Below are 15,754 nucleotides of genomic sequence, written 5' to 3'. Positions count from 1 at the left end.
TTGGCTTCAGTTTGAAACCATTTAGAATGAAGATTATGGTTTTGTTTAACCAATAGCATTAGAAGCCTCCTGTTACTATAGTAACAAGCTTACTGCATAAAGACACAAACTCAGCAATGATTATTAGATAAGCAGAGGATCTCTGGAAACTAGCAATATGAAACAATCAAGAAGTTTGTTTCTGTAAAGGGTATTGATCCATAAGTAAGAGGGGACGTTTACTGCAATTTTTCTTTTTATTTATGGCTGGTTCATGTAGAATTTTCATTTTCAAATTTGCACTTGACCAGTTGAGGGATTCCTGGGCAAAGTGGCAGACATGTTAATAAACTCAGAATGTAGTAATCTATGTAACTGATGTGGACATCATTCTGCTGTCAACAAGCCAAGAAACAATCTCATACTAAATGACAAGCATTTTCATTCAACAATGCAGCATGGCAATCTTAATAAGCCTCCTTGTGATGTCCCTACAATCACAGATGCCATTATCAGGCCAATTTTATTCTCGCCTACATCTTGTTAAGAAATGATTGAATATATTGGCTGTGGAAAGGCTTCTCCTGTCTCACGTCACATGCTAACTGTTCATTGAGTGGTCTCCCCTTTCATTAGCAATTGATGGTGCTAGTCTTCTGGTTCCTTGATCGCTACATGACTGCAGTCCATAACCCTTTTATACAATGGAAGTAAGGCATAGCTACAATTCTAGAACTCTCTCATTTCAATTGTTAGCATCAGTGGGAAAGGCAATGCACTGCTTGCTTTTGGTGAATGGGGTGTTAGCTTTCTGCTTGATGCAACAGTGACATTCGGGTGATGTCCTCTCCAATAGCTTGGAAGGAACCAGAAGCAAAAGTTTTAAAGGTGATCCTGACCATGACAATGATCAACAAAGCATGGCTATCCGAGCCAGCAGATTACTGCATATATCAACAATCAGCTGCCTGGTAAATCTCAGCCCCTGGATGTAGTGCTGTTGCATCATAGAGAGGATTAAATGTCCTGTCCTAAACACCCTGCATTAGGATAAAATATTCTACCAACACCTCCCTGATCAGATGTCTTCCAACAGGTCCAGTTGCTGTTCCACCTTCATGGTGAAGTTGTGCTATTATCCATCTCTGCCAAAGTAATCGTACAACAATGACAAATTAATAAGCTACGAGATAAGAATTAGGGTGAATGCACCAAAATATATACAACCTCCAAATACAAAATTCTCTTGAAAATTCATTCTGAACACTGATCCTTATGAAGTGACTGTCTATTTGCTGTGACATCTTAAACAGTGCTTCTAGTCACTTGGTGCCTAAAACCAATCCATTAATGTTCCACACATTGAGCTGGCCAATGAGCAAAATGTCTATCTTTTGAAGTTAAGATTGTACCATGTCCATATTGCACCATGCAAAGCCAACACGCATACTTTCATTGTTTTGGCTGCACTTGAAATTCTTGCACTAAGACAGTATTTAAGCAGTGATCAATATGGGAACTGTAAGAACATCAAGATGAAATGACCAAATTTTAAAAATCACTGGGGTGCATAATTTTTCATGTCCTCAAGTTTCATGGTGGACTACATCCTGTTCAAAACTAAAAGGATGAAAGTCACTGGCCAGCAATTTCCTCAGTGCTATGTCTGTTCCAGAACCTTATCAGACATAAGTCGCAACACCATGTATGTGCAAGAGTTTTGACCCCTACCACAGATTTTGCCCTCATGCTGTTAATTTCATGCCCTATCCATTGGCAGCTGTGTTCTGATGCAGATCACATCAGTGCTGAATATTGGGAAGACTGAAGCCATTACTTTCAGTTGCCGTTCTAAACTGTTTGCCATTGATTCCAATGCCAATCATCTCAGGCTGAGCCAGACTGTGCATTCTTGACACTTCTAATTGACATTGACTTGAATTTCTTCCACATACACCCCAGCAATATTCTTTCCATCACCAAAATTGCCTCATTCCATCTTTACAACATAATCCATCTCTGCCTCTACCTCAGGCTATAAGCCTCATTTTGTGTTTTTGTTTTGCCTCAAGACTTCATTATTCCAAATCAATGATTTGACTCAAATGGAAGGTACTTTCAACAGCCACATAAAGACTCTATAATGAAAAAAGGTCTCAAGTGCCACTTCAGAACAGTACTTCGCAGCTGTACAGCTGAAAACCCCAGAAGTGTTAATGTATCTCAGTAAGGCCAAGGGAACAAGTGACTTTATGACTTAAATGGAGTGGAAATTTGTATGCATTACAGCTGGATAGTCTTCTTTTACCCATTTTCTCCTGCTGCCAAAATAGTTTGTTACTCCCTTTGGTTCCAAGTGTAAATAATAATGACAAATCTATGTTTGCTAAATGATTGAAGATATTGGCCCTCAAACTAGGTTAAGATTCAATCCTTATACATTTGGTATAATTACAAAATAATACTGGGAAAAATTGTCAAATGCCAAGTATACACCAAGCATAATAACTTTTTTCACTGTGTTTTTAGCATCTATGAATATTTGTTTTGCCTCCCTCACTGTATTAATTGGCATGCATATTGATGACTGGCATGATTTCAACTGTATCCAGGTGCTTATAAAGTTGAACAAAGTTCCCACTAATGTCAGTGTGATTTCACAAATCTCTTCCATTTTGATTCCTTAACAGTTGTAGCGCTTCAATTTTGATGCTCTTTCCTAAGTTAAAAGTGGACAGATGGGCCATGTAGAGGTGTTGTCTCCATATTCAGAATATTTCTAGTCACACATCCTTTTGCTCCTCCACACAGTTGAAAACAAAACTTCTCTCTGTGCTCTCTGAAGCTTCTCTTTGGTAGAAATAATTTTTATTTGTCTCACATAAACACCATGCCTTGGGAAAGGCTATCTTATTGGTAAATGGAAGTTTTTAATCATTGTTTCAATCACTGTTACATGCATAGCCTTCTTTACCAAGATGCCATATTTAACTAAAGATGGGTTAATCTGCAAACACTGTAGCTCAGCATGCTATCTTGGTCATCTCATTGACTCTATGGTGCACAAACCACTGAGGAAAATAGCCTAGTATGAAGTAATCCAACCAACTCTCTTCCTTCAACCTGAGCTAAAAGTTTATTTCTTGAATCATATATAAGGACTGGTCCTCGTAGTGTTATAGCTTTGGCTCTGAATTCCGTCCTTCTTCAATATTATCAAATCATTCAGATGGAAAAGCATTGTATGCCAGAAAATTATTTGAATCAATTCTATCTATGATAAGCAGTGCCTTTTTTTTCTGTACCAAGATGATATAACAAACCCAAATATTTGCAGCTTCTGAAATTCCCTCTGAAATTATTGTTATGGGCAATCCTTTGACATATGTTAGGCCAAGGGGCTGAAATCAATGCAAATAAAATCTTTACTTCTTCCTGAACATTAGTGAGATACTATCTAGAGTATTAGAAACAATTTTTGTCCACTTACTTGAGGAGGGATGTAGTTGTACTGGACACATTACAGTGGGAGTTTACCAGATTGATTTCAGTGATGAGGCATTTGTCATGTGAAGAGAGGTTGACCGATTCAGGCCTATATTCGCTGAAGTTTAGGAGAATGAGAGGAGATCGAATTGAGATATGTAAGTGATAAATGGAATCGACAAAGTAGACAGAAAAAGGATGTTCTCTTATGTGCAGAAATCAAAAATGAGAGGTTCTACAGTTTTACAATAAGAGTGGTAGATTTAAAACAGAAATAATGAGAAATTAATTCTTTCAAAGGGTCATAAATCTGTTGAATTCCCTACTCCAGAGTGCTCTGGTAACTTAAGGAGAAGATAGTGGTCGGGGCCTGAAATGCTTTGCCAGAGAGGGTAGTGGAGTCAGCCTCATTAGGAGCATTTAAGTGGCTATTAGATAGGCATATGGATGATAGTATAAGGTAGGTGTGGAGGTTAGATAGACCTTAGGATTAGGGCAAAAGCATGGCACAACACCATGGGCTGAAGGTCCTGTATAGTGCTATGCTCTTAGAGACAAATTTTGAATTAGTAATGAATTGAAGGATTACGGGCAGTAGGAAGGGAAGTGGATTTGAGGCCAAGATGAGATCTGCAGTGATTAGATTAGATTCCCTACAGTGTGGAAACAGGCCCTTCAACCCAACAAGTCCACACCACCCCTTGGAGCATCCCATCCAGACCCATCCCCCTATAACTCAGACACCCCTGAACACTACAGGCAATTTAGCATGGCCAATCCATCTAGCCTGCACATCTTTGGACTGTGGGAGGAAACTGGAGCACCCGGAGGAAACCCACGCAGATGTGAGGAGCACGTGCAAACTCCAACACAGACAGTTACCCAGGCTGGAATCGAACCTGGGTCCCTGGTGCTGTGAGGCTGCAGTGCTAACCACTGAGCCACCGTGCTTCCCCAGTGCTTGTATCAAATGGCACTGCAGGGTGGAAGGGCTGAATTGCCTACTCAGGATCTTAGTTCTTATGTTCTTGTACTCAATCTGAGGAACAACATTTTCTTCTAAATGTGAAACCACCCTTGATTCAATGAATTTTTGATATATTTCTGGAAAGAACAAAAGTTGATCATGTAAAGATGATTCTTCCCTTCTGTGTAAGAAGGCTAGGCATAACATCCCTGAAGGGACATTACCTTAACCATCAGTTAAGTTTGCTTTGGCTGTGCTAAAGTTCGCGTAAGTCGCCTTGCTGCAGATTTGCAGTTGTAGAGAAGCTCGTTCCTTGTCATTGCCACACAAATGTGTCTAAGTTCGTTCTTACAGGGCTTGATAGGCTGGTTCTAATGCCTGACCACCCTGACGAGCATTCTTTGATCTTTTCCAGCCCCTCGATGTTGTTGGTGCCTCCAAAAGAAATATCGATTTTGCAATGTGTAATCGAATGTTTAAAATAACATACCTTTAAGATTTTGAGAAGATTTAATTGTTAGAGACATCAAGTTTAATATAATAACTAATAATCAACTTTGAAAGGTTGCCAGGAAGTTTCGGAATTCTGAACACTCGCTATCGTGTCTTTTCAGTGAAACAAACAACCCCATCAAGCAATGAGCATGCTATTCCCAAATTTTCTAATTCCTTTCATCCACCGGGACCAATTTTACAGCAAATGTCTATTCCTGACATAGCAGGAGACATTTTAAGTGTTTTTTGGGCTCAGATCAATGATCATATTCTTTCAATTCTAGCGAGAGATTATAAAGCATGAATATGTGTCAATGTAAAGCCACATCAGGATTACAATAGCCAATTGACAGTAAAGGTGCCTTGACTGATCAGTTCTGTTTTATATAGGATACAATACTTGTTAGAAAACAAAGCAATAATTCACAGCAATTTATACGAGATGACTGGCTCACAGTTTCTGTGAATTTGTTGTACATTTTTTGTTATAGTAACATCCGTCATGTTTTGTAAATTAATTTCTTCCAAAAATTGTCCTCCAGTCCCACAGTTAGACGCTGGCATCTGCCTTCGACGCCAACAATACCGAGCCCTCCCTCGAGCGACAAGCACGGCTCAGGTTAAATAGACCTTAAAGTAAGTGAACCTAAATGATTAAGCGAGCTCTGTTAACTTGCATAAAATGTACATTTTTTTTCACCGAAGGTTAACATTTTAACAACATATCTCAAGCTTATTTTTCCCCAATAATAACTAAGCTGCTGATGATGGAAGACTGAATCGATATGGTACATTTAGTTGGTCGCATGTTGCTTGCGTTAATCTGGATCATGGGGGCACTGCTGCCATTATGTACGATGGATTACGCAGCGAATTGCCGCACAACCTGCAATATAGCAGGAGCATGAGAAAACTCAAGTTTCATTTCGTCGTAACACGCCGTGATTCAACACTTGATGCAGATTTAATACCTAACAAAGAGTATATGGCAGTTGTGTCCAGTATGAAGTTTGGAATGATTACGTGTACATTTCACGAAAGTAAATTAAGATTTTGTTTTAATAATAAGTTGTCAAGACTAAATTGTCACTGCGATATTTTGTTGTGCGATGATAGTTTTAGCGGAGTCACTTTGGCTACATTTCCACGCCCCTTATTCAAATTATTTGAGGAACTAGTGGTGCAGCTTTAAAACGTGTTCCCCTACAATTACATTCAATCAATATGCTTGGTACTAAGATAAATCGAACACTCTCATAATAGAGAATTCTTTAATTTGTTCCAACATGGGGCAAATTTTCACTGTTCCACTTCATCTCGGTAACTTTACTAGAATTCAGTTCGCATGCCTGAATGTCATTTTCTTTCTTGGTGTGAAATGTTGCACACCTTACATTATATATATATATATATATTGCAGGAGGTATTGTCTACTTCTAAGTTTTCAGGGCCGCGTTTCTTTTTTATAAAATAAGATTATATGCATCGTGCTACTTTTTAAAAAAAAAATGTTTTTTTTTCCTTTTTAACGTTTGCAGGTCTATCAGCAAAAAGGAAAGTGAGATTCCATTCCACCTCTCTGTATGCGCAGTATATTCTGCAAGAGACGTCAAGCAACATGGTTGTACATGGCAGGAAACAGGAATTATAGCCACTGACGTCTGCACTGCCGACAAATAGCAGCATGCAATATTAAGTACCTGAGCCTAGCAGCTCAGATATACCGATCACTTATCCATTCCTAGGTCTTAGTAAAAACAGTAGAATAGGGAATGTAGGAATGCTAATACTATCAACAGTATAAAGTTTATCAATTGAACAAATGTCAAAATATTTAGTACCAAGCGCGCTGCTTGTTATGCAACGGCAAATCCGAGAGGATTTGACTGGGTCCCTGTTGCCCAGAGAAAATATGAATAATTGAGAACGTGAGGTGGGAAAAAAAAGCACTGTTGTTAGGGGACTGCCTATTGCCCCCACAGGATCTCTATGTGCTGTGTGTGACAAGACGTGAAATCGAAAGAATATTGTGAAACATAATGGAAATTTACACGGTGGATAACGTGTATTTTAAGCCACGTGATTTTACCGTTGCAGTAAAGTCAAATCGCAGAAGAAATACATACAACTGTTACACGTTTTAAATAACTCATTAAAATCAACAATCTTGAGTATTGTTTTACACAAGTCATTTGGTTAAACTTACAAACCAGTGTTAGACCGAAAATTGAAACCATCTGAACTGACATATCAATTATTTAAAAGATCTTGTGTCTAGTCACCTGAACCTATTGATCATTAAGTGATAAATGCGACCTTTCTGCTTATGGTGCTTGATCCATTAAAAGGACGGACTAGAATTGAACGTTGTAAATTTGTCTCCGTGTGAACAATTGTCCGCAGCGTCCACGGAAATCCAACTGTGGTCCGTTCATTCAATTGCGGTTCTGTGAGATTTCAGCACCATGGAAAGTAACAAGCGCCTCATGCAGATCATCAAAGACATGCGTTCTGACATGAAGAAGCTGGAGTCAGAAAACAAAGCCCTACGGGTGAAGTTAGGTCAGTCTGGGAGAAGAGCAGAAATATTGGAAAACACAACCATTACCGCTCTCCAAAAGCAGCTAAAAACCGAAGATGCATTAACGCACGTTAACCTGCGCAGGAATATCTCCGCCCCTGCACTGGAAGAAGAAACGAGAGGTAAATAATGCAAGTGAACTGCAATGTTCAATAGTGTACACAGTCTGCTACTAATCGCAACGCTCAGCTAGTTCCTATTTATTCGGGAATCACTGCTGACTTACTGCCACTGACCTTGTTGCGTTGGCATCAAGCTAATCTTTTAGTTCACATTTCTGCTCTAAACAAGGCAGATGTGGGTAGGGGTGGGCGAGGTGGGAAGATGGAAAAGTGGGGATGGAAAAGAATTGTCCAGCAAGTTTACTTTTCAAAACAATTTGGGTGAGGAATAAGTTTTTTTTATCCCGATGCAGCTTCCACCTCGAATCATTCCCCACTCTGGGTCTATATTAAAGATTGGGAAGACAGGCGTACTTTTCTGGGCAACCTCAGGATTTCTAGCTCGTCTAAAATGGCAGGGGCAGTATGGGAGAAATCCGTGCAGGGTTCCGAGCAGTGCATTTCCGTTTATTGGAAGTTTGAAGTTTGCTCACAAATACCGCACGTGGCCGTATCGGGACGCGCAAACAGTGGACATTTAGCAGCTACTTGTACTGGAAGATCTGGCCCCTGTTTGACCTGAAAAGTTTTTGTTTAAATTTGCCGAATATATTATTTCTCCATTATAACTAAAACGAATTATATAAACATATGCATTCTAAATATGTTTCTGATATAATGCTATCATAATGATTTATTTCAGCGTCGGTAAGTCTAGAAGTTAATCAATTCGTTTGACTTTCTGCTTTGTTGACCATGCAAATACGTCGATGTAACATCACTTCTGTCGGATACCAGAGATCCTATAGACCTGGTACCAGTCTAAAACTGGAAAAGGGGAACGTCATGACACAGCGATCACTAAATCCTGACTGCAAAGCGTAAACTACTGAGGCAATTATGACCTGTTTATTCCAAATGACGTGGTTGGTATTAAAGGATTTACTACTGAAGTACATAACATTTGAGGCAATTAACATCTGAAAAAAATGCTGTTATGCTTGTATACAATCCCGCTGAGTATAATCTGACTTCTAAACGTGTGTGAAGTAGCTTTCTACCGAGTTTGATTTCAATGTTTTTTGTCTGAAAAGTATATTGAACATGCAACATATAACACAAATTAATTTGCAGATAATGCCATGACAGTGAGACGTTACTCCATATCATCATTACATGCCTTCAGTGTGGGTAATAATAAACATCAGAAATCTCCCGGTCAAAATCCAACCTCTCACACAAGCGAACAAGAGAATCCAGGAGCAGTGGCATCGACTCAGCCTTGCGCAATAATGAAATTCACCAAAAGCCAGAGAACGCTCGCTCAATTACCAGACACTAAGACTTCAGAAGAAAACTGTTCACAAAAAGCAACCTTCCAAGAATACGTCCATAAATGCAAGTAAGCAATAAAATAAGTCTTTAAAATCAAACAGAAAGTCTTCGTGCACAAAAATAACTTTTAAACAAGCTCATCCTCTCTAAAGTACTGCGTATTCGGGTTGAGAACATGCATGCGTACTTTTGATATTAAATCCATCAGTTTTCCAAATGCTAATATAAATAATATGGATGCTGGAATCTGAACAAAAACAGAAAATGGTGGAAACCCAAAGCTGATAACACTTAAATGTGGTTTTCTCTTTATAACAATGTAGACTGATCTACTCTTGAGTTTGCAACAACCTGAGCTATCAAGAAACCATATAATTGTGGAAATTGGATTTTAATTCTTGTAACAGAGGAAAAAAATGCATATGGTACTGAAATTAATAAATTAAAGCACTGCAGTGTCAAAAGTTAGCAAGTTATACCAGAAATTGAATAACTTATATCATTGTAACCATTACAATCCAATGCACAATGCCTTTGTATTCTTGTGTAAAATATATATTTTACATAATCACCAGTCAATTTTTGATTCAACCAATCTTAAGTTCCAAAGAAGGGTTATTTAACTCAAAACTTTAACTCTGCTTCCTCTCCCCAGATGTTGCCAGACCTGCTGAGCTTCAACAGCAATTTCTGTTTTTATTTCAGATTTCCAGCATCCATAGTTATTTGCTTTATTTCAGTCTTGGGTTGTTTTGTGAGACCAGGCAGCCTGAGGTATTCCAGAAAGCAGGCCAAAGTGGAAGAGATCAGGTCCTCGTAGGATGAGTGAGCTCAACATGGCTAAGCACTTTAGAAAGACGATTGAACTTATAACTTTTAAAAATTTTTTTCTGTTTGATACTAAGAAGGACTGTGATGTTTAAGTTTTAACTTTGTTTGTTTATTTTTCTATTTTGTACCTAAACATTGTACCTAGGTACCTTTATACCTTAGAAGGTGCTGGGAATGGCAACATTGTACACTTTTCATCATATTCATGTAATTGTGTACATGAGTACACATGGCAATAAAATCTAATTCCAGTTCTAATGAATTTTAATTCTAATATGAATTTGCTGCAATTCTACATTTGACTAATTAAACACATGCTACAATAGTATAACAACTGCTAACAATTTAGTATTATTTTAACATAAAAAAATTATGAGATACCATATTCTATGTAATACTCCAGATTATGTTGTGCAGTAACTACATTTCCTCCAATTCTCTCAACAGATTTAAAATGAAGTCTGTAACATTTCTTTTGCCTATGGATGTTGCATCCCATTCTGAAAGTCAAGGTTCTTCCCATCAACCAGAGAATCAGAAATGCAATCAACTATCTCCTATTCTGGAAAATGATTTCTAAGTGTTTTGCTTTATACTTTAAGACAGAGTTTCCATGATCCACATATTGCAGTCATAATGATGGGAAAATTGACATCATTCACTGTTGTTAATCTATGAAACTGATAATTGGAGCAAGTGCACGGACAGCGAATTGCAGAAATCCAGAAGTTATTAATCATACACTAATCTTCCACTGGGTGCTTGTTCAAATCTTCACATTAAAATCATTGAGATGACATTGATTTGATGTGAGCTTCCACTTTTTATATTATTAGTCCCCATGGAAAAACACTGAAAAAGTTAATATTTGTGAAATAAAGTACAGCTGGGGTGACATGTTAAGTTATAATTACTTCTGAACAACTTATCTGGCCCTGAAAAACAACTTTATATTTGTGGAATGTCAGAATCCTCTAATATAATTTTTAAAAATTTTTTTTGAAAGACAAAATAAAGCTTGTTTGTTATGTTTCTGAATCTAAATTGCTGTCAAATAAAAGTTCCAATTTTGTTTCGTCATCTGTAACTAATTAAAAATTGAAGGTAAGTCAGAACATTTTAAGATTATGAGAAAAGACTGGCAACCAACTTTAAGGGAAGTCCTGGATAAGCATATCAGTAGAAATAGGTTAGTAAAAGGATTTGGAGGGCCAAAGGGACAAAGAAAGGAAATTAAACATGTGTTTCTGATGGAAGTAGATGTTAACCAGTTCAAGGTGACAGAATATGAAGCTCTAACAGGGTATATTTGAATATGCTATTGATACTTAACGTTAGCAAGGCAGTGAAACTGGATAAAACATTTTCAAGGATATCGAAGGAAATGGGAGTGAAGTTTGCAGAGGCACTGGCCATAATCTTTCAGTTTTTCCTAGACTAAGGGGCATTGCCAGAGAACTGGAAAATTGCAGACATGACACTGTAACAGCCAGCATGCATGCCTAAAGGAGAAATCATACTTGCATAACTTTTTGAAACTTTTTCAAGCGATGACAGGAAGAGTCAATGAGAGTTATGCTGTTCATATGGTGGCTGTGAACTTTGAAAGGGTATTTAATACAGATGTATAGGAAAAGTTATTGTTCGTGAAACAAAGGGGGCATTGCAATGTGGATACAAAATTGATTGTTTTTTTAGAAACAGAGAGTAGTGGTCAGTTAATATCTTTGGGTTCTGGAGGAAAGTTTTCAGTGGAGTTCCTTGGGGTTGTTTTTAAGACCTTTACTTTTCCTGACATAAATTAATGATCTTGCTCTCGACGTCCAGGGATAATTTTGAAACGTGTGAATTATACAAAACTTAGAAGCATTGTAAACTATGAAGAGCAAAGTGTAGACCTTCAAAAGGGATCAGCTAAGTTGATGGTATGGGCAGATAGGTGGCAGGTGAAGTTCAATATGGAGAAGTGTGACATGATACATTTGGTTGGATGATCATCCAAATACAATATAAAATAAGGGGTATAATGTTTAAGGGGTGCAGAAGCAATGGGTCCTAGTTGATATGTGCGCAGATGACTTAATGGAGACATATAAATAATCAGAGGGTTAGATAGGGTGGATAGGGAGGGCCTTTTTCCTAGGATGGTGACGGTGAGCACGAGGGGGCATAGCTTTAAATTGAGGGGTGAAAGATATAGGACAGATGTCAGAGGTGGTTTTCTTACTCAGAGAGTAGTAAGGGAATGGAAAGCTTTGCCTGCAACGGTAGTAGATTCGCCAACTTTAGTTACATTTAAGTCTTCATTGGACAAGCATATGGATGTACATGGAATAGTTTAGGTTAGATGGGCTTCAGATCGGTATGACAGGTCGGCACAACATTGAGGGCTGAAGGGCCTGTACTGTGCTGTAATGTTCTATGTTCTATGTCCTATTACTGAAGGTAGCAGAACAGTCAGACAGATAAGTTAATAAACCATACAGTATCCTGGGCTTTATTATAAAGTGCACAGCATAGAAGATGAAGAGTTATGCAAGACATTTGTTAGACATCAGCTGGAGTATTGTTTATAGTTCTGGTACCAAAATATAGGAAGGATGTGAATACATTGGAATGCATGCTGAAGTACTTACAAAAAATGGTTCCAGAGATATGAAACCTCAGTTATGACAATGGATCAGAGGCTGGGACAACTCTCCAAGTACAGAAGAGGGCTAGGAGGAAATCTGATAGAAGTTTTAAAAATCATGACAGGGTTGAATCGAGCAGATGGGGACAAACTGTTCCTACTCAAAAAAGGATTCAGGGTGAAACAACGGAGATTTAACGTGATTTGCAAACAGGGAATTTTTTTCAGACAAATATGGCCCAAGTCTGGAATGCACTGCCCGGCAATGTGGTGGTAGCAAATTCAACTTAAGAGGCCATTGAATGATTGTTTGAATTGAAACAATGTGTAAAGACAGGAGAATGGTGCCAAGTCATAATGCTTCAATGGAGGGTCTCTGATAGTCTGAACTGAATAGCCTCCTCCTGTGTTTAATAATGCTGCAATCTGTGATTTTGCTTTTTTTAGTGAATGAGGTAATTCTTCAAAGTGATCAGCCATTAGCCTGCTGGATGACATCACAGTTGTTAGGCACCAGAGATCTCCCACTGTTCATGCCGATTTATTTTATCAGTTGATTATGTCAGTATCTCCGGCAGAGTAAACATTGATTGCCCATCCCTAAATGCTCTTCAGCTAATGATGGTGAGCCATTACTATGAACTGTTATAGTACTTGGGCTGCAAGTGCACCAAGAGTTTTATTATGTAGGGAGTTCCGGAATTTTGACCCAATAACATTGAAGTAATAGCAGTATGTTTCCAAATCACTATAATGTGTGAGTTGGAGGAGAAAATATGACTGATGATGTTCCCATGCAAATGAAATTAACTTTTGTAAGTGTAAAATCCAACACAGGGATCAGTAAACCTTTCTGGGCAATTTCTTCAAGGTCATTGCCATCACTTCCGTCTTGACATCGTAGTCGGACATACTCCTTGGAAAAATATATCTTCCAAGCATACAAATATCTATAAGTTTGTGCACAAAAGTAACTGTTGTATTTCAAACATGTACATATAACAATGGCATTCAATATAGTTTTAATCTGCCAGCATGAATTTTTACTTCACTATGAAACTGGTATGTGCATGTAGGTCCATGTCAGAGTGGACCTATAACTGCCAGTGAAAATAAGTTACAGTAAAATGAGATGTGCATCCAAGAAACATTGTTAAATGTAAGTAGATAGAATGGTGGCAGTTATACTTTCCCTTCTCTTTTATCATCCAAACAGCTTGTAGAAAAGTAATGTCCCTGGTTAAAAACATCAGTGGCTCAGTGATAGGCACTCCTGCCTCACAGCACTGAGGACCTAGGTTCAATTCCAGCCTTGGATGACTGTGAATTTTTGATGTTCTCCCAATATCTGCATATGCTCCCTCAGGGAGCTCTGGTTTCCTCCCGCAATCCAAAGATGTGCAGAATCGGTGGATTGGCCACACTAAATTGCCTGTAGTGTCCGGGGATGTGTGGGTTAGGTGGATTAGCAATGGGAAATGCAGGTTTAGAGGGGTGAGTCTGGGTGGAATCTTGCTTGGAGAGATGGTTGGACTCGCTGGGCCATATAGCCTGTTTCCATACTATTGGGATTCTGTATTAATTTAGTCCAATTTGTTTCTTTCCTCTGAAACCCTAATGCCTGAATGTATTTATTGAAGTGTAGAGTTTTTGGTAGCTCGGGTATTTGAAAATGGGTTGGATAAGGGAGAAAGTTTTTTTTAAAAACTCAGGCAGGTATGGTCTGGAACATCCTGCCTGAAAGGATGGTGGAGGTAGGTTCATTAGAATGTTTAAAAGGGAATTGGATAAATACTTGAGAAGGAGACATTTGTGAAGATCTCGGGAAAGAGCAGGTGCTTGGGCACAATTTCATAATTGCACACTCCTTTAAAGTACTGACAAAATCACGGTGAGCTGATTGGCTCCCAAATTTGCTGCAAGGTCAATTCACTTGGCATTTTTGAATTAAGATACTACAGCCAAGTTTAAAATTGGCATATGCTTAACAAAACATAAAAATGAACGTCTATTTTGTAACTCTCTTTCAATGGATATCAAGTACAATCTGCAATAGTATCAAGTGATATTGGCCTCTGACAGTGTCTGTTTGAATAAAGGCACTGTACAGTAAATGATTTCATTGTCAAAAAGTGGCATTCAATATAATTTGTTGAATTTCTGGAGATAACACATACATTTTATCTTACATTAAGTTAATAAATTAGTAATCAGGACTGTGCACGTGCTGCCAGTTTCCATTCTGCTTTCAATGCAAATTTAGGGCATTGTTGAAGCAATGACATCTGGGGCAATTGTGATGTTCATTTAGCACAACAACGCACAGCATTGTGAAAGCTGAAACAGAACTGATTTTTTTTTGTTTTTATTTAGAACATTTATAATAAAATACATAAATTGGATTTGGTGTTTTCCCGACTGGGTTTCCCCATTTCTTGCTCATCATGATGCTTTGGAAGCTGATGGGAGTCATCCTCTGATTTCTGAGGGCTATGGACACTGTGCAGACTCCCATAACTTTCCGAATCACGTGTTTTTCCTGTTTTGGGGGGAGAAATCCCACATTATTTCAATTGTGACTTTCCACCACCGACTTTACTTGTTTGAAAAATGAAGCACACCTGCTGTATCCTTGACTTCTGTACAAATGTTCTCTGTCACAATCCTGGATGTATCAGTGTACTTCATTGCAACAGTAGGTCGCCGATCCTGATATATGTTACACCCACCATCTATGCAAAACAAAATATTATACAATTTGTTCAAACATTTCAATTAGAATTTTTGATAATGTTTTATTTAGCTTTCAGTGAGATAAATAAAGAATTAGACCAATTAGCTTGCATATCTTTTTATGTGGCTTATGGTAACATAGTAGCTCTGTTACTGAACTAGTAATCCAGAGAGTTGCCCTAATGCTTTGGAGAAACTAGGTCACATTCCACTATAATAGTTGTGAAATTTAAATTTGATTAACTTAATCTGAAATTTAAAATGAGTATCAGTAATGGTGACCTTACAACTGCGAAACTGTGATTAAAATCCCACCTGGCTCACTAATGTTCTTTACAGATCGAAATGTGTCTCCTTACCCAGTCCAGCCTTGTAAGTGATTCCAAACACAAAGAATGCATTTGAACCTTAACTACCCTTTGAAATGGTCCAGCCAGCTGCTTAGACATATCAAATCATAATTTTTAAAACCCTCTAATTACAGTAAAGCCGGAAAACCATCAACCCAGGTATTAAACTTGACAAGGCACACTCAGTCCAGGCAATTTGACAAAATCCTCTACACTAACTTGTTTTTCAGTTCTTCCACAAGAAATTAGTGGCTAGCTCTCATT

General features: G+C 38.1%; 2 protein-coding genes across 7 annotated transcripts in view; one reads left to right on the top strand and one right to left on the bottom strand.

Moving 5' to 3' along the window:
• Positions 1 to 5,463: 5,463 nt before the first annotated feature.
• The window catches only part of LOC125457434 (guanylate cyclase soluble subunit beta-2-like), a 64,335-nt gene continuing 54,044 nt past the window's right edge, over positions 5,464 to 15,754 (bottom strand). For 5 of the 6 annotated variants that reach the window (XM_048541617.1, XM_048541618.1, XM_048541619.1 and 2 more), the window contains 2 exons: positions 15,029 to 15,139; positions 14,756 to 14,946 (listed from right to left, as the gene is read on the bottom strand). In XM_048541617.1, the coding sequence (XP_048397574.1) occupies positions 14,786 to 14,946; positions 15,029 to 15,139 (272 nt within the window). In that variant the 3' untranslated portion in view covers positions 14,756 to 14,785. Of the gene's footprint in view, positions 5,558 to 14,755; positions 14,947 to 15,028; positions 15,140 to 15,754 lie in introns of those variants that run through there. The other variant, XM_059651052.1, reaches the window with a different exon arrangement.
• LOC125457989 (putative coiled-coil domain-containing protein 195) lies at positions 7,054 to 10,739 on the top strand. The gene is made up of 3 exons (XM_048542824.2): positions 7,054 to 7,630; positions 8,744 to 9,011; positions 10,223 to 10,739. The coding sequence occupies exons 1-3, from the start codon at positions 7,393 to 7,395 to the stop codon at positions 10,353 to 10,355; spliced, it is 639 nt and encodes a 212-aa protein (XP_048398781.1). The 5' UTR covers positions 7,054 to 7,392; the 3' UTR covers positions 10,356 to 10,739.

Source organism: Stegostoma tigrinum, chromosome 14, assembly GCF_030684315.1.
Source record: "Stegostoma tigrinum isolate sSteTig4 chromosome 14, sSteTig4.hap1, whole genome shotgun sequence".
Lineage (NCBI taxonomy): Eukaryota > Metazoa > Chordata > Chondrichthyes > Orectolobiformes > Stegostomatidae > Stegostoma > Stegostoma tigrinum.
This window is presented reverse-complemented; position numbering and strand designations above follow the sequence as displayed.

Coding starts and splice junctions, on each gene's coding strand:
- LOC125457989 (XM_048542824.2), top strand. CDS start 7,393: ATGGAAAGTAACAAGCGCCTCATGCAGATCATCAAAGACATGCGTTCT. Junction 7,631..8,743: donor ACTGGAAGAAGAAACGAGAG/GTAAATAATGCA, acceptor ATTAATTTGCAG/ATAATGCCATGACAGTGAGA. Junction 9,012..10,222: donor GAATACGTCCATAAATGCAA/GTAAGCAATAAA, acceptor TTCTCTCAACAG/ATTTAAAATGAAGTCTGTAA.